Here is a 21,484-nt window from a genome sequence, read left to right on the forward strand (position 1 = left end):
TTCCTTCTCTTAATCTAATAAATTAAACTTATTTAGACTAATTGGTAAGTCTCTCTAAGCTTTAAAAAGCTTTGATAAAAAAAGAGTATATAGGACTGGCCTCAACTCTGAACGCTTGTGGTAACTGTTCAGAGGGGCTTCAGGTAGAGGGGCTTCTGCACCCACCTCGTTTGTGACGTCATAGACAACAATGGCGGCCTGTGCTCCCCTGTAGTACATTGGTGCGAGGCTGTGGTACCGTTCTTGGCCAGCTGTGTCCCATATTTCAAACTTGACTGTTGTGTCATCAAGACAGACAGTTTGGGTTAGAAAAGCAGCTGAAAAAGAGAGTATCTGCAATAAGTTTATCATTCTCCCGTTTCTGTACTATAGAAAACCCCTGGTACACTTGATAATACTGCATGCCAGTGCTTATACAGACTGTAAGTATTGCACACTGTGCTTCAAGACTAGGTAAATACATTCTTTCTTATGTAGCCACTGCAAACAAACTCCATAGGTTTGTGCCACCTTGTGAGTCTGGCTTTATATGGGTTGTGTGGAAGCAAACCTAGGTGCTTTGGCTTTGCATGCAAGTACCTTTACTGCTGGAGATGGCTCAGCTCTTAAGTCACATTTTAAAGTTTCTTATGTGGCTGGGTGTGTGGCTCAGTGGAAATGTTTGCCTAGTGTGCATACCAGGCCCCAAGTTCAATCCCAGTACACACCAAAATTGGTTATAATATTAAGTTTATCAATTTCCAAATTGTTTTACAACATAGGAAGAGCATGCATGTGTACACATACACACACTGCACCCTCTATCAATGAGCAGGGAAGGAACCACAATATATCCAGTGTTCTGTATCCCGAGTTCAAGCAAGCATAGATTTAAGTAACTGGAAAAAAAAATTCTGTAACAAAATGTGTGTGTGCGCGCACTTTCGTCCTTGTTATTATTAACCATTTATTTATTAGAGAGAAAGGGAGGGGGAATGAAAGAGAGAGAAAGGGCACCCCAGGGCCTCTTGCTACTACAAACAAACTTCATACAAATTCACCAATTTGTGTGTCTGGCTTTATGTGGGTACTGGGGAACTGAACCCAGGCCATCAGGCTTTGTAAGCAATTGCCTTTAACCAATGAGCCATCTCTGGCCCTATTCTTAGCTAAAAATACAACATTGCTATTACACAGTATTTCCATTGTTTTAGGCATTGTAAATTATCTAGATACTTAAAAATATATGGGAGGGGCTGGAGATGGTTTATTAGAGGTTAAGGCACATGCTTATGAAGCCTCAGGACCCAGGTTCAATTCTCCAAATCCCATGTAAGTCAGATGAACATGGTGTGCATGCATCTGGAGTTCATTTGCAGTAACTAGAGCCCTGGTGCACCCATTTTCAGTCGCTCTCTCCAACCCGTCTCAAATAAATAAATAAAAATCTAAGAAAATATTTGCTTCTTTGCGGAAGGTAGGGGCAGGAGGGTCTCTAGACCCAACTCTATAGATACATAGGCAAGAGTGCAAACCGGCACATGCCTTTAATCCCAGCATGTGGGTGGCAGAGGCAGGAGAATCCTTGTGAGTTCACGGCCACTCAGACTACATAGTGAATTCCAGGTCAGCCTGGACTACAGGGAAACCCTACCTTAGGAGGCGGGGCTGGGCCACGACAACAACAGAGAGTACAGACTTACTCCAAGTGCACGTGGCACTGTGAATCCGGCTTCATGTGGGCACTAGAAAATCAAACCCAGGTCATTAGGCTTGGCAGGCAAGCACCTTAACCACTAAGCTGTCTCTACAGCCCATCTCTGCTTCTTTTCAGGATAGACCCTGGATCTAGCCATCTACAGATACCCAGGCAACAGTACATATTTAGAACATTATTATTATTGTTTGGTTTTTCAAGGTAGGATCTCACTGCAGCCCAGGCTAACCTAGAACTCTCTATGTGAAATCAGGGTGGCCTTGAACTCATGGCGATCCTCCTACCTCTACCTCCCAAGTGCTGGGATTAAAGGCGTATGCCACCATGCATGGCTAAGACATGTTTTTTAACTGACAACATTAGTGATTTAGTCCCAGCTTATCACTAGCAAATTGAAATTTCTTAATAGCTTTTAAAATATTTATACTTTAATTTGGTGATAATAATAATAATACTTCAATATAGCTGCTAAAGAGTTTCAATATTCATTCTCTCATTCAAAAAAAAAATATTTTGTAGGTGCCGGGTGTGGTGGTGAACACCTTTAATCCCAGCACTTGGGAGGTAGAGGTAGGAGGATCACCAAGAGTTCCAGGTCAGCCTGGGGAAAAAACTCCAAATGCATGTGCCACTTTGTGCATGTGGCTTTACATGGGTCCTGAGGAATTGAACCTGAGCCAGTAGACTTTGCAAGCAAGTGCCTTTAGGTGCTGAGCCACCTCTCCAGCCCAAACCCTTGTCTTCTGAGTCTTACTCAGCCCCTGCGGGCCCTCAAGCTCCCCGTGAAGCCAAGTGTGACCTTAGATTTATGCTCCCCCTGCCTTACCTCCAGCTGCTGCTTACAGTCGTGCTCCGAGTCTACACAGAGCGGCAGACAGCACTTCCGGTATTACGAATCACCACAAAGCACACTCATGCCTGTCACCCCAAATTCGGCAGAATAGCCCTGAGTTACTGGCTAGCCTGGGCAGAGTGAGATCCTGCCCCACGAAGCCAAAATCTGGGCTGGTGAGATGGCTTAAGCCTGTGAAGCCTGAGGACCCCAGTACAAAGGGGCAATGCATCTGGAGTTCATTTGCAGTGGCTGGAGGCCCTGGCACGCCCATTTTCTCTTTCTGCCTCTTTCGCTCTCAAATAAATAAAATAACATTAAGGTGGTTGCCTGTAAAGCCTAAGGACCCAGGTTTGATTTCCCAGTACCCACGTAAGCCAGATCAAAGTGGTACATATGTCTGGAGTTTGTTTGCAGTAGCTGGAGGCCCTGATCCACCCATTCTCTCTATTTGCCTCTTCCTCTCTCTCAAGTAGAAGCATCACTGTGAGTTTGAGACAATGCCAGAAAATAAAATAAAATAAAATAAAATAAAAAACCCATACCCTAACCCAGAGCCAGGCATGGAGCCTGCACGTGTCATCTTCTCAACACTCATGACTGAGGCAGGAGGATTGGTGCAAGTCTCAGGGAAACCTGAGCTAACTAAGGTGTTTCATTTGCAGTGGCTGCAAGCCCTGCTGCGCCCATTCTCTCTCCCTCTCACTCTGCCTGTTTCACTCTCAAGTAAACAATAAAATAGATTTAAAACCAGCCATCAAGTATTCGATACATAAATTCGTCTATACTTCTTCAAATCAACTATATACCTGCAGAAATAATTGTTTCTTTAATGAATATGTGGTCTAATGCTCAATCCAGTTAAAACAGTAATAAAAGATCACTTATCTTTTTAAGTATACGTAGAACAATAACCCAACAACTTCTTTTGCAAATACAAAACTATTATACCAATAGACTGAAAGAAAAATAACTTATATTTAGAAAAATTATCAAAGGGAATGAGTCAATACCCAGTCTTTTTCAAAGTAGGGTCTCACTCTAGCCCAGGCTGACCTGGAATTCACATATACATATGAAACTTAAAAAAAAAAAAAAAAAAAGGCAATGTTGATGCTTCCAAATTCCCTACACTCAGAGTCCTCTCATCCCAGCCCACTTGAGCCCCTGAAATGTTCTCTCTCTGGGCAGTGCTTGGGATTGAATCTGAAGTCTTACACATGCTAGGCAGATGTCTGGCAAATGAGCTATAGCCCTCTTGGTTTTGACTATTGTTGCTACTTGCTTTTGCTATTGTTTTGAGACCGTCTACCCATAACCCAGGTTGGCCTGGAACTGAAGGCAATACTCCTGACTCAGCTTCCTGCATGTTGGGATTACAGGTATCAGCCACAACATTTGCTTACCTTATACTTTTCCTATGCTGCAGTTACCTGAGAAGTGATTATCAGCTCCTCTTCTCTATAACCAGCAACAAATGTAAATCCTGGTTCATAAAATGTTCAGGGAGTTCAGCTAGGGCTAGAAGAATAGGTCCACAGTAGGACACTTGCCAAGCAATCAATCACCCAGTGCTGTTTAACATATACAAGTACTGGGCTGGAGCGCTGGCTTAGCGGTTGAGCGCTTGCCTGTGAAGCCAAAGGCCCCAGTTTGACATTCGATTCCCCAGGTCCCACGTTAGCCAGATGCACAAGGGGGCGCACGCGTCTGGAGTTCACTTGCAGTGGCTAGAGGCCCTAGCGTGCCCATTCTCTCTCTCTCTCTCTCTCTGTTGCTCTCTAATAAATAAAACATAAAGTTAAAAAATAAATAGAAGTATCGCCAGGTGTGGTGGCTCATGCCTTTAATCCCAGAACTTGGGAGGAAGAGGAAGAAGGATCCCCGTGAGTTCAAGGCTACCCTGAGTACACCGAGTGAATTCCAGGTCAGCCTGTGCTAGAGTGACCCTACCTTGAAAAACCAAAACAAAATGTACTTCTCCCTGCTTCCCCTCCCCTCCCCACACACAGGTGCCTACTTGTAATCTCAGTACTTGGGAGGTGGAGGGAGGAAGATGAAGAGTTCAAGTTCAGATTCAGTTACATGAAACCCTAACAAACCACAAAAAAACTAGTGTGGTTGCCCATGCCTTTAATCCCAGCACTAAGGAGGCAGAGGTAGGAGGATCGCTGTGAGTTCGAGGCCACCCTGAGACTACATAATGAATTGTAGGTCAGCCTGGGCTAGAGGGAGACCCTACCTCCAGAAATAAATAGTAAATAAAATTTACAAGCATCAACATTTTCCATAATAGAAAATACAGCACCGTGAAGCCAGGTGTGGTCCCTTTAAGCCCAGCATTTGGGAGCTGAGGCACAATCACTGCTGTGGCTTTGAGGTCAGCCCGGGTTAGAGTGAGATCCAGGGTCAGCCTGAGCTAGAGTAAGACTTCCTCAAAAAAACAAACAAAACAACATAACATTCACCTTCAGGCTGTATCTGTGAGGTGTCTATGAAGCACAATTGAGTTTAGTGTTTACATCTGGGTCTCAATGCCAAGATATGTCATTACTGTATATGCAAATATTTCACATCTGAAAAATAACCTACATACAATCTGAATTACTTTTTGCAAGCATTTTGATTAAGTGATATTCCAAATGGGTAAGTAGCAGGATATACTTAAATACATTATAATAGGGCTAGAAAGATGGCTCAGTGGTTAAGGCACTTGCCTGCAAAGCCTAAGGACTCAGGTTCTACTCCTCAGAACCCAAGTAAGCCAGATGCACATGGTGGTGTATGCTTCTAAAGTTCATTTGCAACGGCTAGGGGTCCTGGTGTGACCCCTCTCTCTAATAAATAAATAATAAATATTTAAAAACTTTTAAAACTTAATGTATTAGAGAGAGAAAGGGGGAGGGAGGGAGGGAGGATGAGAATGGGCACTCCAGGGCCTACAGCCAACACAAACTCACTACGGAAGCATGTACAACCTTGTACATCTGGCTTATGTCCTGGGGACTCAAACCAAGGTCCTCTGGCTTTGTAGGCAAACACCTTAAATGTGAAGCCATCTCACCAGCCCAATACTCATATTTTAAACCTGAGAATATTGTACTATTGTTCATGTGTTCTCAACAGTTTGAAGGATAAAATGACCAATGTTAGATACCCAGGGAATGAAGTATAACAATATATAAAAATAAATAGTTGGGCGTGGTGGTGCAGGCCTTTAATCCCAGCACTAGGGAGGCAGAAGTAGGAGGACTGCCATGAGTTCAAGGCCATGGAGACTTCACAGTGAATTCTAGGTCAGCCTGGGCTAGTATGAAACTCTACCTCGAAAAACCAAAAACAAAAAATTAAATTGAAAAAGGGCTGGAGGGATGTTTTAGCAGTTAAGGTGCTTGCCTGCGAAGCCTAAGGACCCCCATGTTTGACTCTCCATATCCTACATAAGCCAGTCACACCAAAGTTGCATATGCCCACTACGTGGCACAAGCGTCTGGAGTTCAACTGCAGTGGCTGAGGCTCTGGTGCACCAACTCACTCTCTCTAGAAAAATAAAATAAAAAAGTGGGGGGGGGAGGGGGGGAATTACCATGGGATTTTTTTTTAATAATCATGGAAAATGCTAATAAAAAATTTAAAAAAATAATAAAATATAATGAGGGCTGGCTGGGCACGGTGGTACACACCTTTAATCCCAGCACTTGGGAGGCAGAGGTAGGAGGCCACCTGTGAATTCCAGGTCAGTCTGACCCTACATCAGAAAACAAATCAATAAATAAATAAATAAATAAATAAGGGCTGGAGAGATGGCTCACGGGTTAAGGTACTTGCCTGCAAAGCAAAAAGAAAAAAAAAAAATGCTGTAGCAAGCATGAAAAGGACAGATAAGACTCAGAATGCCCCAAATAAACTGCTGATCTGTACAATACAGCTTAAGATCATTCTGTGAGGTTATCAAAATTTTATTCTGTTTGCTACCATTTCCTCCCTCTCTCTGAGACAGTCTTAGGTAGCCATACCTGCCTCAAACTTGCTGGACAGCTGAGGCCGCCTTTACCTCCTGCTACAGCCTCCTGAATGCTGGGGTCACAGGTGTGTGTCAGTCACCACACCGGTTCAAGTTTTAAATACTCCCCTAAAATTCATTGCCATACAACTGAAACTGAAATAGTGTCTTCAAATTCTTATTGCTCCTAAAACTGTATTATTAATAATCTTTTTTAATATTTAAAAATAAAATCTACCACTCAAAGCCATAACAATCAACCACAAACTTAACTGAATCTGCAAAACCAATGGAATTTATCCAAACAACTATTCTGTGACAGGAACCATCCCCTTCTTAGACTGTTTTCTCTTTACTTCCATCACCAGTCTAGTTTTTCTTTTGGGGCCTACAGTTCACAAAAACACAGCTTATGTTGCTGGGTGGGGTGTGGGAAGCCTTTAATCCCAGCATGCAAGAGGTAGGGGTAGGAGGATCATTGTGAGTTTGAGACCAACCTGAGATAGTACATTCCATGTCAGCCTGGGCTAGAGCAAGACCCTACCTTCAAAGGCAAAACAAAACAAACAAACAAACAATAAAGGAAGTACCGGCTTTTGTCACCCAAGAGTTACTGTGTGGAGATACAAGCGCAGCCTGTCTCCACTCCCTCTTTGAGCTATACTGAAAGCCTCCATCTGCAAGCCTGGCTGCAAGGGAGTAACCTCTGATTCTTAGCAAACCTACAAACAAGTGTCCAGACCCCAGGGTCAGCTGAAATGTTCGGTCTGCAAATACCAAAGGTCCAGTACTAGTGAGAAGACACTGTAATATTTCCAGGAGTGGAAAGTATTCAAATGGATGACATCAACCTAAGGATTCACAGAAAACAGTAATCTCTGCTGCTATACTTTAACCTACCCCCAGGCTGGCTTGTCATTTGCAAAGCTCAGGCTAGAACCTGAGGCTTTATTCATGTTAGGCTAGAATTTGCTACTAAGCTACATCTCCACACTTCTGAGTTATGTATAAACTAGAGAGAAAAGTCACTTTATCAGAACTGACCAAACAACCAGGCATGATGGTGCATACCTTTAAACCCAGCAGTCAGGATTGTAATGAGATTGAAGCCACCCTGAGAGTACATAGTGAATTCCAGGATAGCCTGGGGCTAGAGAGAGACGCCAACTTGAAAAGCTACACACCCCCACAAAAAATTTCAAGTTTCCAAAGCATGTGCTACATCCACAAAACAGAAGTGACCACATTGTGGAGAACGTCTACAGTGAATACCAAGGTTCAATACCTTTACCATGTAGAAAGCTCATATAAGCTGGTGTGATGTCCAGGTCTATAATCCTAGCACTTGGGAAGTTAACGTAAAAAAATCCGGAGTTGGAAACCTTGTCTCAAATATACATCTATCTTAAGTAGGAAAGATTAATGGTGGTGAAAAGTACTAAGTGAGATCAGGGGAAGAACATGAGTAAAGGAAAGGTGGAGGGAGGGCTAACCAAATTCTAAGAGGATATAAGTAAGTCATATGGAAACCTACGTTTTTGGACAACGTAACACCCAGGAGCCATTGACTGTTACTAGAAAATTTTCTGTGCCAGGGAGGGAAACCTAGTGAGTTGTTGGCTAGGGAGGTCCCTGATGCCCCCAAAACATTACAGGCCACTGCTGAGGCCCTTGGTTCCCACCAGGAATCGATGGTAAGACCCTACTGCTGAAGACTACATACTTGGGCTGCAAGGCCACTGAGAAATCCTGTTGGAACTGAGCTGATAACCTCCTCCATGTAGACCAGCTGACAGAAAGCTGGAAAAAGCCATGCTGCGTGCAGTTCAATGGGAGACAGAGAAACCACCAGGACACTGGAAGCCTTATATGTGGCTAGCCAGGCCAAATGAGCCAACGGGTGCAACAGTGGCACGATTGTTATGGGGGAAACTAACTGGACTGAAGGCCACTCCCTGGGAGGGATACATCCCTGATACTGAAAACCTATAACAGGGGTAGTCATGAGCCCTAGACATGCAACGTCAACTGGTGTCTAGCTAAAGTATATATTATGCTCACCAAACTGCCCAGTAAGCACTTACTGCTACTCTTACTTGGTTAGAGAACCTTCTCTTTTCTGATGGCAGTGACCTTGGGATGACTCAGAAGGCACCATGGTACTGAGAAGTAGTAGTGACAGAGGAGTGCTCAGCACTGAAACATCTCTATCACACTTTTTGAGGCTCAGGGTCCATTGCGGAAGAGGTGCTGGGAAGAATGTAAGAGGCAAAGGAGGGGGAGGACTCCTTACAATGTGCTAAAAATAGAGACTGAGAGGGGGAGGGGATATGATGGAGAGTGAGTTTCAAAGGGGAAAGTGTGAGGGGGGAATTACCATGTGATACTGTTTATAATCATGGAAATTATCAATAAAAAAAAAAAAATCAATCCAGGCTGGAGAGATGGCTTAGTGTTTGAGTGCTTGCCTGTGAAGCCTAGGGACCCCAGGTCGAGGCTCGATTCCCCAGGACCTGCGTAAGCCAGATGCACAAGGGGCGCATGCATCTGGAGTTCATTTGCAATGGCTGGAGGCCCTGGCATGCCCATTTTCTATCTATCTGCCTCTGTCTCTGTCAAATAAACAAATAAAAACAAACAAACAAAAAATCAAACCACTCAGAGGTTAAAGGCGTTTGCTTGCAAAGCCTGACAACCTGGATTCACTCTTCCAATATCCACATAAAATTAGATGCACAAAGTGGCACATGTGTCTGGAGTTCATTTGCAGTGGCTGGAGGCCCTGGCATGTACATTCTCTCTAACTCTCTTTCTAAATAAATAGATAATTAAAAAAATTCTTAAAAAAAATAGCTGTGCATGGTGGTGTATACTTTTAATCCCACCACATGGAAGGAAGAGGTAGGAGGATTGCCATGAATCCAAGGCCACCCTGAGACTAATTCCATGTCAGCCTGAGCTAGGTGAGATTGTACCTTGAAAAAATAAATAAATAAAAATAAAAACAAAAAACACACAAAAAAACCTGAGGGTTGGAGAGATTGCTTAGTGGTTAAGGCACTTGCCTATAAAGCCAAAAGACCCAAAAGTTTGATTCCCCAAGGACCCATGTAAGCCATATGCAAAGGTGGTACATATATGTGGAGTTCATTTGCACTGGCTGGAGGCCCTGGCACACCCATTCTCTCTCCCTATCTGCCTCTTTATCGCTCTCAAATAAAAAAAAATAAAATAAAGGCTGGGTGTGGTGGTGCACGCCTTTAATCCCAGCACTCGGGAGGCAGAGGTAGGAGGATCGCTGTGAGTCTGAGGCCACCCTGCGACTACATAGTGAATTCTAGGTCAGCCTGGGCCAGAGTGAGACCCTACCTCACAAAACCAAATAAATAAATAAATAAATAATATTTTTAAAATATGCATCATCCGCCCTCAATCTTCTGTCCTCTCACAAACACCTTTACCAGCCACAAACAGTGGCGCACTCCCTTCATTTACACTGAAGCTTCCTGTGCTGAAGCAGGAGCACCAGGCCAACCTGCGTAACATGGTGAAACGTATCTTCAAAACAGAGACATGAAAGTATGTAAGCAGAAAGATGAAGGCATTGGGAATTCACTGCATTAACCTCACACAAACAGATCTTTCAGTACCCAGGCAGTCCTTGAACTTGCAGATCTCCTGTCTTGGCTTCTCCAAGTAGCTGGGATTACAGGCCTGTGCCATGCCACCAAGCCAGCTCTAGAATGGGCTTTCTGAAGACTAATGGCAAGGATAACAAAGCTTTCTACTACTGGGAAAAATATAATATGGCTACAAACAGAGACTTTGCCTCAAAAAAAAAAAAAAAAATCACACCAACCCAAACCAACAACTCTGAGTACTGGTGAGGAGACACTGCACCCTGCGCAGCTGCTGCGAGAGGGGAGCGGGCTGAAGACAGGCAGCCCTGCGGCACCCGGTGCTTTCCACGGGCTCCGTCTCGATCTCCGGTACTGCAGAGTGACCACAAGCTCCCACAGACCACTGCGGGGTTAAACAGAACCTCACACAATGCTTTTTCCAGGGTTCAGGCACTGCTACTCACAACAGCTAGACGCAACCCAAGGATCCCAAGTAGACGAATGAAGAGATCAAACAAATGTACTGTCTTCCCATAGCAAAGTATCACTTGATCTTAGAAAGAAGGGCTGAGACATAGCTTGGTGGTAGAGTGCTCACTAATTATGCACAAGGCCCTGGGAGCATCCCCCAGCATGGCAAAAACAGAACACAAAGGCTAGCACGGTTAATCTCAGCACTTGGGATGCCAAAACAGGAGGACTGCCATGAACTCAAGGCCACCTAGGGACAGAGTGAAACTCTACCTCGAGAAATAAAAACAAACAAGCACACCTTTAATCCCAGCACCAAACCTGAAACAACAAAAAAAACACCAACCACCAAAAAACATAAATTGAAGGCAAAAAAACCATGCTGGAGTTGGCCCAGAAGTTAAGCCAAAGGACCCAACTTCGATTCCCCAGGACCCATGTAAGCCAGATGCATCAAGTGGCGCGTGTGTCTGGAGTCCATCTGCAGCGGCTGGAGGCCCTGGCGCTCCCGTTCTCTCACGCCCCCACCCATCCCACTCTGCCTCCTTCTCTCAAAAAAATTAATTAAAAAAAATAATATGGGGTGAAAACGCATAAATGAGGATAAAAGTCAAGGCATAGGGAGGGAGGATTAACCAAACAAACCTAATACTATCCTACTTTTTGGTCAGCTCATTAAAAAAATATAAATTTTGTTTTGTTTTTCAAGATAGGGTTTCACTCTAGTCCAGTTTACCCGGAATTCACTATGTAGTCTCAGGGTGGCCTTGAATTCAGGGTAAACCTCCTACCTCTGCCTCCTCAGTGCTGGGATTAAAGATGTGCATCACCACACAAAGTTTAAAAATGTAATTTTAGATAAAGTGCGAGGGGCACTAAGTGGCACATGCATATGGAGTTCATTTGGAGTGGCAGGAGGCCCTGGCATGCCCATCCTCACTCTCTGTGTTTGCCTCTTTCTCATATAAATAAATGGGTGGCAGCCAGTCACAAATGCACAGATACTGTATATTTCATAGTCAAATTTAGAGACAGAGGGAATGCTGACAGAGTAATTATTCCCAGAACCCATGTAAACCAGATGCACAAGGTGGCACATGCATCTGGAGTTTGTTTGCAGTGGCTGGAGGCCCTGGTGTGCCCATTCTCTTTTTATAAATAAATAAATAAAAATAAAATTAAAAAGAAAAAAGCACACACACTAACAGGACCGTCACATGTTCTAGGGGAGGGAACAAGACCTTGCACTTCCTTCTGGAGTTATGCAAACCAGGTTGGCTTCAAGGGATCTGCTATCCTCCTGGCCCAGCTTCTGCAATGCTGGATGACCAGTGTGCACCATTAAACCCAACCGCAAAGCTACCCTTCAAAAGGGCTCAACTACCGTAAAGGAGTCACCTAGCCAGAACCCAAGACAGCCCTGGTCACTGAGCATGACTACACTAGGCACTGCGAACCCACCCACAGACGTCTCCACGTCACTGTGTGCACATGACCACACAGGTATCGTGGGCACAACCACAGACGTATCATATCCTCATGGGAACACAGCTACACTAGAAAGATGCTGTGAGCACACCCACGGACAACCCACCTCCCTGTGTGAACACAAACACACCATGTACTGCAAGCACACGCATGGATGTTGCAGCAGACAGATTCAGGTTCAATGAGATGAACTTCCAGACCAGGCACAGCTATGGAGGGAGTTATATTTATGGAAGCTTACAGATCCAGGGGAAATTCCATAATGGCAGAAGAAGCTGGCCTGCCTTCACAGGCCCAAGCAGAAAGAGAAGCACAAGCCAAAAGCCACAGGGCACAACACACTTCAGAAACTCCAGCTAGGCACATTTTGCAAATCTTTAGATTGAAATCTGAAACCCACCACACTTTAAGATCCACCCAGTGACACTGCCTCCAGCCAGGTGGCTACAGATGCAAACTACAAACAACAAAGAACTAAATATATTGGGGGCCATCTATTCAAACCACCAGATGTACTCAACGTCACTATGTGAGCAGTGAGCACATGCAGTCTCAAGTCACTGTTTAGCCGGGCGTGTTGGCGCACACCTTTAATCCCAGCACTTAGAAGGCAGAGGTAGGAGGATCACCTTGAGTTCAAGGACACCACAACATCATACTGAATTCTAGGTCAGCCTGGGCTACAGCAAGATCCTACCTAAAACAACAACAAAAAACCAGGTACTCTTTGGCTTACTATGCAGGCATGAGGACCTGGATTTGTCCCCTGTATGCATGTAAGCAGTCTGTAACCCCAGCGCAGAAGGAGCTGGAGACAGGAGGATCCCTGTGGCCACTGTAATGGGAATCTGATACAAGCTCCAGGTTCAGCAAGACTGTCTCAGGGAAATGTAGCAGAGGACAGATATAGGAGGAAACTCAATATACTGCTCTGGCCTCCACAGCCAAGCTCAGAAGACGACACACACAGAACTATACAGTGCCACAATCACTATCTGGATGGGTGATGATAGTGGTGGCACAGACCCATAATCCAGCACTCAGGAGGAACAGGGAGGGGGATTGCTCCAAATTCTAGGCTAGCCTCATCTACATAGCTCCAGGCTAGCCAATGCCCTGCCAAAAATAACTACCAAAAGAAACCAAACTATGATTTGAGCTTTCAGGGCTAGAAGCCAGTAGTTACTTCAGCACAGCCCTTAGAAAGACTTTGTTCACAGTACAAGAATTTTTAAAAATTTTATTATTTCTTTTTATTTGAGAGCAACAGACAGAGAAAGAGGCAGATAAGAGAGTGAGAATGGGTGCGCCAAGGACCCCCTTGTGCATCTGGCTAATGTGGGTTCTGGGGAATCGAGCCTCAAACCGGGGTCCTTAGGCTTCACAGGCAAGCGCTTAACTACCAGGCCATCTCTCCAGCCCCCCCTTTCTTAAGTCAGAGTTTCATTCTAGCCCAGGCTGACCTGGAATTCACTTTATTCTCAGAGTGGCCTCGAACTCAAAGTGATCCACCTATCTCTGCTTCACCAGTGCTGGGATTAAAGGTGTGCGCAACCGTGTCCAGCAAGAATTTCTTTTTTTTTTAATTTGGGCATGATGATGCACGCCACAAATCCCAGCCCAGGAGGCACAGGTAGGAGGACTGCCATGAGTTCATTCAAGACCAGCCTGGGCTAGAGACAGACCCTCCCTTGACAAACCAAAACAAAAGATTTCCTTTTTTGGTTTTTCAAGGTAGCGTCTTGCTCTAGCTCAGGCTAACCTGGAATTTGCTGTTATCTCAGGGTGGCCTCGAACTCATAGCAATCCTTCTACCTCTGCCTCCCAAGTGCTAGGATTAAAGGTGTGTGCCACAACAAACAAAAGATTATTATTATTATTATTATTTTTCAAGTAGGGTCAGCCCAGGATGACATGGAATTCACTCCTACCCCTACCTCCTGAGTGCTGGGATTAAAGGCATATGCCTCCATGCCCGGCAAGAATTTAAAAATAGGAATATGATGCTGGAGAGATAGTTCAGTGGTTAAAGGCACTTGCTTACAAAAGCTTGCTGGTCTGGGTTCAATTCCCCAGTATCCATGTAAAGCCAGATGGATGAAGTGGCACATGTGCTTGGAGTTCTGTTTGCTGTGGCAGAAGGCCGTGATGTGTCCATACCCACTCTCTTTCAGTCTGCCTCTTTCTCTTCCTCCACCTCAAATAAAAAATATAAAACAAGCCAGGTGTGGTGCCACAAGCCTTTAGTCCCAGCACTCAGGAGGCAGAGGCAGGAGGATCACTGTGAGCTCAAGGCAACCCTGACACTACAGAGTAAATTTCAGGTCAACCCGGCTAGACCAGTGAGACCCTACCTCAAAAAACATATATATATAATTTATACATAAAACAGGGTGGGGAGGTAGTTCCTAATAACCCAGCTTCAATTCCACAGTACCCACATAAAGCCAGATGCACAAAATGGGGTATATGTCTAGAGTTCATTTGCAGTGGCTGGAGGCCCTGGCACACCCATTCATTCTCTCTGCTTGCAAATAAAAATTTAAAATTGGCTTACAGACTCAAGCAGAAGCTCCATGATGGCAGGTAAGACGGATGCCGGTAGAACAGAGGCTAGGCATCACCTCCTTGTCAACAGCAGCAGGAGAATAACCAAGCTCTAGCACAGGGGAACTGGTCCTAACATCCCAAGTGCACACGAACAACTCACCTCACCTCTTCCAGCAAGGCTCCACCTCCTAAACTGCCATCAGCTAGGGAATCAAGCATTCAAAGCAGACGGTTTATGGGCACAGTTTATGGGGCACGTCTGACTCAAACCACCACAGGTAGTACTGTGGCTGTCTTCTAAAGGACACCCAACCCTCTGCCCCACCAAGATGCACACGTCCACAATACATTTTCCAGACCTTTAAGACGTTACTGACCTTGAAAAAGAATCCTTCATGCTTGAGGTAAGTTTCAAAGTCCTGACAATAGTGGTGGTTGTATTCATGACACCACAGCAGCTATCATATCTACCAAGACCGTCACACTGAACCCACCAACAGGATGACAGAGAAGGGGGAAAGACCCATCAATATAGAGTAAGGAGGAAATAGAAGTGAGATTTCAGTGAAGGGTGATGGGAGGGGATTATGTGAATTTTAAATAAAAAAGTTTATTCTATAAAATATTGAAAAAAGAACAATAAAGTCGGGCATGATGGTGCATGCCTTTAGTCCCAGCACTCAGGAGGCCTAGGCAGGCGGATCACTGTGAGTGTGAGGCCAGCCTGAGACTACATAGCTAAGGCAGAAGGGGAAGACCTTCATTTTTGTCTGTTCTAGACAAGATCTCCTGACGCAGCGGTGCTGGCCCAGAGCTTGTCCCCGTGCGCTGGGACTGCAGCACCGCGGTGGACACAGGGCGCTGCTGCTGCAATGGCGCGCACACCTGCAATGGCAGCAGTGGGAGAAGGCTGAGTTCCAAGCCAGCCTAGGCTGCACAATGAGACCTTGTACTCAAAACAAGCAGACACGACCAAATTGTCTATGTCAAGCAGCGCAAGTTAGAAGAGCCCTGAGGGAGAAAAGCTTGGAAGAATGGATTCCCTTAGGTATCAGTTATGAACAGAAGTACTTCTGGGGCTGGAGGGATGGCTTAGCAGCTAAGGCGCTTGCCTACAAAGCCAAAGAACCCAGGTTCAATTCCCCAGGACCCACGTTAGCCAGATGCACAAGGGGGTGCACCTGTCTGGAGTTTGTTACCAGTGGCTGGAAGCCCTGGCGTGCCCATTCTCTCTCCCTCTTTCTCTGTAGAATAGAATAAATAAACAAACAAACCCTACTTCTGATTCTATAACCTTATGTAAAAACTATTACAGACATTAGCTAAGGAAGAAAAATGCTAAGATGACGTCCACTATTAAATTCGTATCTAACCAACAAAGAAGAGCGACAGGGCTGGGGACACTGCTCAGGGTGGAGTTTGTCAAATTTGCCCAGGCCTTGGGCTTGATACACCAGCACCACCAGGGTACAGGAAGGGGCTGGGAAAAAAAATCATGAATAGATGAATCACAAGTTACTAAACTAAGTAGAGAGAAATCTTACCACCAACAAAAAATAAAAGCCATGAAGATAAAAAGTAGTTTCAGTCTCTGAGTTCTGGGTTCATTTTGTTGTGCAGCAATAGAAGACTGCAGGAGAATTAAAAGTAAAGAAAAATTATAATAGGGCTGATGTTTCAAATTCTGTAAACAGGATGCCAGGCATGGCGGCACAAGCCTTTAATCCCGGCTCTCAGGAGGCAGGGGTAGGAGGACTGCCGCGAGTTCAAGGCCACCCTGGACCAGAGAGAACCCATACCTCAGAAAAAACAAACAAAATTTTGTAAAAAGGGTATAAAAGGCTTTTCAATTTTAATAACAGCAACCTTGAAGAATACACAACAAAGAGATCTCTAAGAGAAGAACTGAGTAGGTCAAGGGATGGATAGATGACTTAGCAGTTAAGATGCTGGCCTGTGAAGCCTATGGACCCAGGTTTGATTCCCCAGTACCCACATAAGCCATATGTACAAGGTAGCACATGCGTCTGGAGCTCTTTTGCAGTGGCTGGAGGCCCTGCCTGCTGCACCCATTCTCTCTCTCTCCCTCTTTCTCTGTCAAATAAATTTTTAAAAATTAAAAAAAAACAAAACAGGCAAACTCCTTGAAATGTTTGCCTTTGTCTCTTCACCTATGCAGTTGTCACTTACATGTAGTCATGCTCACATCTAGGTGAGACCAGGGAAAATGCTGCATAGAGCCCATGAGTGGGGCTGGAGAGGTGGCTCAACCCTGTAATCCCAGCACCTGGAAGGCTGAGGCCGGAGGGCAGGAGGACTGCTCTGAGTTTCCAGCCCAGGATACAGACACCTTGTCTCAAAAGCAGAAAGTCAAAACTTAAATTTTCTGTGTGGCATTGTTTTTGCTTAGCAAGAAAATTTATTTCCATCCCTAGATGTAAGGCATAACTGATAAAAGTTAAATATTTGTGACATCAGTGGTGTCTGGAAGCATTCATCTACACTGTATCACATACCAGTCAACACTGAATTTAATTAGACAATTAAGTCTAGTACATTAGTGTACGCCTATAACCCCAGCACTTGTGAGGATGAAACAGGAGCCTGAGGCCAGAAAGAGCGCACAGTGCGTTCAAGGCCAGTAGAGACCACAGTTAAGATTCTTGCCGGGGCTGGAGAGACGGCTTAGCGGTTAAGCGCTTGCCTGTGAAGCCTAAGGACCCCGATTCGAGGCTCGGTTCCCCAGGTCCCACGTTAGCCAGATGCACAAGGGGGCGCACGCGTCTGGAGTTCGTTTGCAGAGGCTGGAAGCCCTGGCGCGCCCAGCCCATTCTCTCTCCCTCCCTCTATCTGTCTTTCTCCCTGTGCCTGTCACTCAAAAAAAAAAAAAAAAAAAAAGATTCTTGCCACAAGAAATGAAAAAAATCAATGGCATTGCGGCTTGTGTCTGCAATCTCAGTTGGGTGTCTGGGGAAAGATGGCCATGAGTTTGAGGTCAGCCTGGGCTAAAGCAAGACAATGCCTCAAAAACACGTAACATATCCACTACCTCTTACACCATTTTTAATTGGGAGAGCATTTAAGAGGTATACTTTCAGCTCTTTTTAAATCCAACTGCCTTTTTTGTTTTTGTAATTTTTTAATTTATTTGAGACAGAGCCAGGGCCTTTTGCTGGTGCAAACAAACTCCAGATATATGCACCACTTTGTGATCTGGGTGCTGGGGCACTGAACCCAAGCAAGCAGGATTTGCAATCAAGTGCCTTTATAAATGCCAAGCCCTACACAGCAGCAGCAGCTTCAGCAGCAGTGGTGGCTCCAGCAGTGGCAGCTACAGCAGCAGCAGCGGTGGGTCCAGCAGCAACACCTTCAGCAGCAGTGGCTACAGTCCCAGCAGGGGCAGCTTGAGCAGCAGCAGTTCCAGTAGGGGTGCTGATCTGCAGGGCCACACTTGCCAGGCTCGGTTTGCCCCGCAGGAAAAGCAAGTGCCCAGCTCCAGAAATCAGAATAGCAGCCCGACGGCCCAGGCAGCAACTTGACTGAGACCAAAATCATCCAAGGTAACTGGGATTGCACCAGGGAAGGGTCTCACTTGGTCGCAAGCTGACTTGGATCCCTCAACAGACCAGAAATCTTAACCTCTTTGTTGATAGAGGGTCTGGTCGTTATAATAACTACTCTTGCATACATACTTGGGGCTGTTTTTGATTGAATGTGTAGAGTGTTTAGTCCTACCCTGAAAATATATTACATCAAATCAATTGATACAGCTAAGAATACACAGCTAGCTAGAAAATCCAAGCATTAACTTAATCCAAGATGCAAAAATATATATATTATAACACAAGAAACACTAAAAAGCAAGACGATATAAACCCACCTAAAAGTATTAATGCATCAGAAATGTCCTCCAGTGAGAAAGAATAAGAGGAAATGCCTGAGAAAGAGTTCAAAAGAATGATTGTAAATATGTTCAAAGAAGTCAGAGAACAAATCAAAGGAGTCAAAGAGGAACTTAAAGAGGAAATCAAAGGAATCAAAGAAGATGCAGGACACCAATTTCATGAAATAAAGAAGGCAATACAAGACATAAATAAGGAAATAGAAATAATAAAGAAAAACCAGTCAGAATTACTAGCAATGAAGAACACAGTTAATGAAACAAAAAACTCTGTAGAAAATCTCACCAGTAGGATGGATGAGGGAGAGGACAGAATATCTAAGCTAGAAGACCAGGTGGCAGACCTAATGCAGTACAACAAAGAGAAAGACAAACTTATAGAAAAGTATGAGTGGGAATTTCAAGATATTCGGGACACTATGAAAAGATCCAATATAAGAATTCAGGGCATAGTAGAAGAACTCCACACCAGAGGCATAGTAGGCGTCTTCAACAAAATCATAGAAGAAAATTTCCCCCAAATTGGGAAAGAGGTGCCAATGCAGATACAGGAAGCCTTTAGAACCCCAGCCAGACAAAACCCAGAAAGAACCTCTCCTCGCCATATTATAATCAAACTTCCAAACACACACACCAAAGAAACAATATTGAAAGCAGTTAGAGAGAAAAATCAAGTTACCTACAAAAGCAAGCCCATCAGGATTACAGCAGATTATTCAACACATACTTTTAAAGCCAGAAGGGCTTGGAGTGATATATTCTAAGTTCTGAAAGATAACAACTGTCAACCAAGGTTACTTTATCCTGCAAAGTTATCCATTCAAATAGATGGAGAAATAAAGACATTCCATGACAAAAGCAGGGTAAAGGAGTATTTGAAGACAAAACCAGCTCTACAGAAAATACTTGATAGAATCCTCCATGCTGAAGAAAAGGAAAAGCACACATAAAAGGAACCTAGAAAAAACAAGCAATACTAAAATACTAGTTAACAGAAGAGAGCGCAGGTAGAACCAGAAACACACACACACACACACAAATGGCAAATAAATGCTAAGCCCTCCCCCCAGCAATCTTAGTACTTTTCAATTGTACATTATCAACTGTAGTATTTAGCCGGGCATGGTAGTGCACACCATTAATCCCGTCACTCTGGAAGCCAAGGTAGGAGGATCGCTGTGAGTTCAAGGCCAACCTGAGACTATATAGTGAATTCCAGGTCAGCCTGGACTAGAGGTGAAACCCCAGCTTGAAAAACCAAAACAGTTTTTTTTTTTTTTTTTAAATCTCATTTCTTGCTGTAATTTATTCATTTAATTTGGTTTTTCAAGGTAAGGTCTTGTCCTAGCCCCAGCTGACCTGGAATTCACTACGTAGTGTCGGGCTGGCCTCAAACTCACAGCCATCCTCCAAAGTACTGGGATTAAAGGTGTGTACCACCATGCCCTGCTGTTACTGTTTGTTTGTTTCCGGGCAGTGGGAGAGGGACTGGTTAAGTGGCATCCACACACGTATGTATACATGTGCTACACGTGTATGGAGGCCTGAGGTGGATGTCAGATGTCCCCCTCAATCAGGGTTCACCTTATCTGAGACAAGGACTCGTCACCACTGTGGCTTGTCTGGCTTAGCTGGCTGCCCCAGGAATCTACCTGCTTCTGCCTTCTGAACACTAGGGCTACAGGAGTGTTCCCTCCTCAACTTGTACATGGATGGTGGGAGACCCAAACTCGGGTCTTCATGCTTACAAGGCAAAAGGGCTTGCTTTCTTCTTTTCATAAAGAAATAATAATAAAAAAAAAAGAATTTAGAGCTGGGTGTGGTGGTGCATGCCTTTAATCCCAGCACTCAGAAGGCACAGGTAGGAGGATCACCGTGAGTTTGAGGCCTCCCTGAGACCACACAGTTAATTCCAGGTCAGACTGGACCATAGTGAGACCCTACCTCGAAAAAGTAAAAAAATTTATATACATACATACATACATACATGCAAACAAAAAAAGACAGACACAGAGAGAGAAAATATGATTAAGAATATGTGCACCAGGGCCTCTATGCACTGCAAACTCCAGATGCACATGCCACTTTGTGCACCTGGCTTTGCATGGGTACTGGTGACTCAAACCCAGGCCATTAAGACTTTGCAGGCAAGAGCCTTAACTGCTGAGCCATCTCTCTAGGCCTGAAAAGACTTTCCTATCTGAGCCAACAGCCATCTTTCCTTTAATTTTTCCCATTGAGGTAGGGTCTTACTCTAGCACAGGTTAATCTGGAATTCACTATGTAAACTCAGGTTGGCTTTGAACTCCTACCTCAGACTCTATTACAAAGATGTGAGACACTAAGGCCAGCAATCCACCCATTTTTGAGACTGGGTTTCTTGTAGCCATTCCTCCAGACTCTATTCTTAATTTTTAAAGGTATTTTACTTATTTATGAAAGAAGAAGAGAGAATGGGTATACTGGGACCTTAGCCCCTGCAAATGAGCTCCAGATGCACATACTATACCTCCTGCCTCTGGCTTTATGTGGGTCTTGGGGAATCCAACCTGTGTCCTTAGGCTTTGCACACAAGTGCCTGTAAGTCCTAAGCAATTTCTCTGGGAACATCTTTTTTTTTTGGTTTTTCTTTTTCTTTTTTAAAATATATTTGTTCATTTTATTTATTTATTTATTTATTTATTTATTTATTTATTTCAGAGCGACAGACACAGACAAAGACAGATAAGAGGGAGAGAGAGAGAATGAGCGCGCCAGGGCTTCCAACCACTGCAAACGAACTCCAGACACATGCGCCCCCTTGTGCATCTGGCTAACGTGGGACCTGGGGAATTGAGCTTCGAACCGGGGTCCATAGGCTTCACAGGCGAGCGCTTAACTGCTAAGCTGTCTCTCCAGTCCCCCTTTTTTTGTTTTTTCAAGG

At 44.5% G+C, this 21,484-nt stretch overlaps 1 protein-coding gene across 2 annotated transcripts in view; it reads right to left on the reverse strand.

The window, feature by feature from the left end:
* Rab5a (RAB5A, member RAS oncogene family) overlaps nt 1–21,484 on the reverse strand; it is a 47,609-nt gene that overhangs the window by 16,215 nt on the left and 9,910 nt on the right. For both annotated transcript variants that reach the window (XM_045136047.1, XM_045136048.1), the window contains exon 3: nt 166–317. In XM_045136047.1, the coding sequence (XP_044991982.1) occupies nt 166–317 (152 nt within the window). The remainder of the gene's footprint in view (nt 1–165; nt 318–21,484) is intronic.

Source organism: Jaculus jaculus, chromosome 16 (genome assembly GCF_020740685.1).
Source record: "Jaculus jaculus isolate mJacJac1 chromosome 16, mJacJac1.mat.Y.cur, whole genome shotgun sequence".
NCBI classification, from domain to species: Eukaryota; Metazoa; Chordata; class Mammalia; order Rodentia; family Dipodidae; genus Jaculus; species Jaculus jaculus.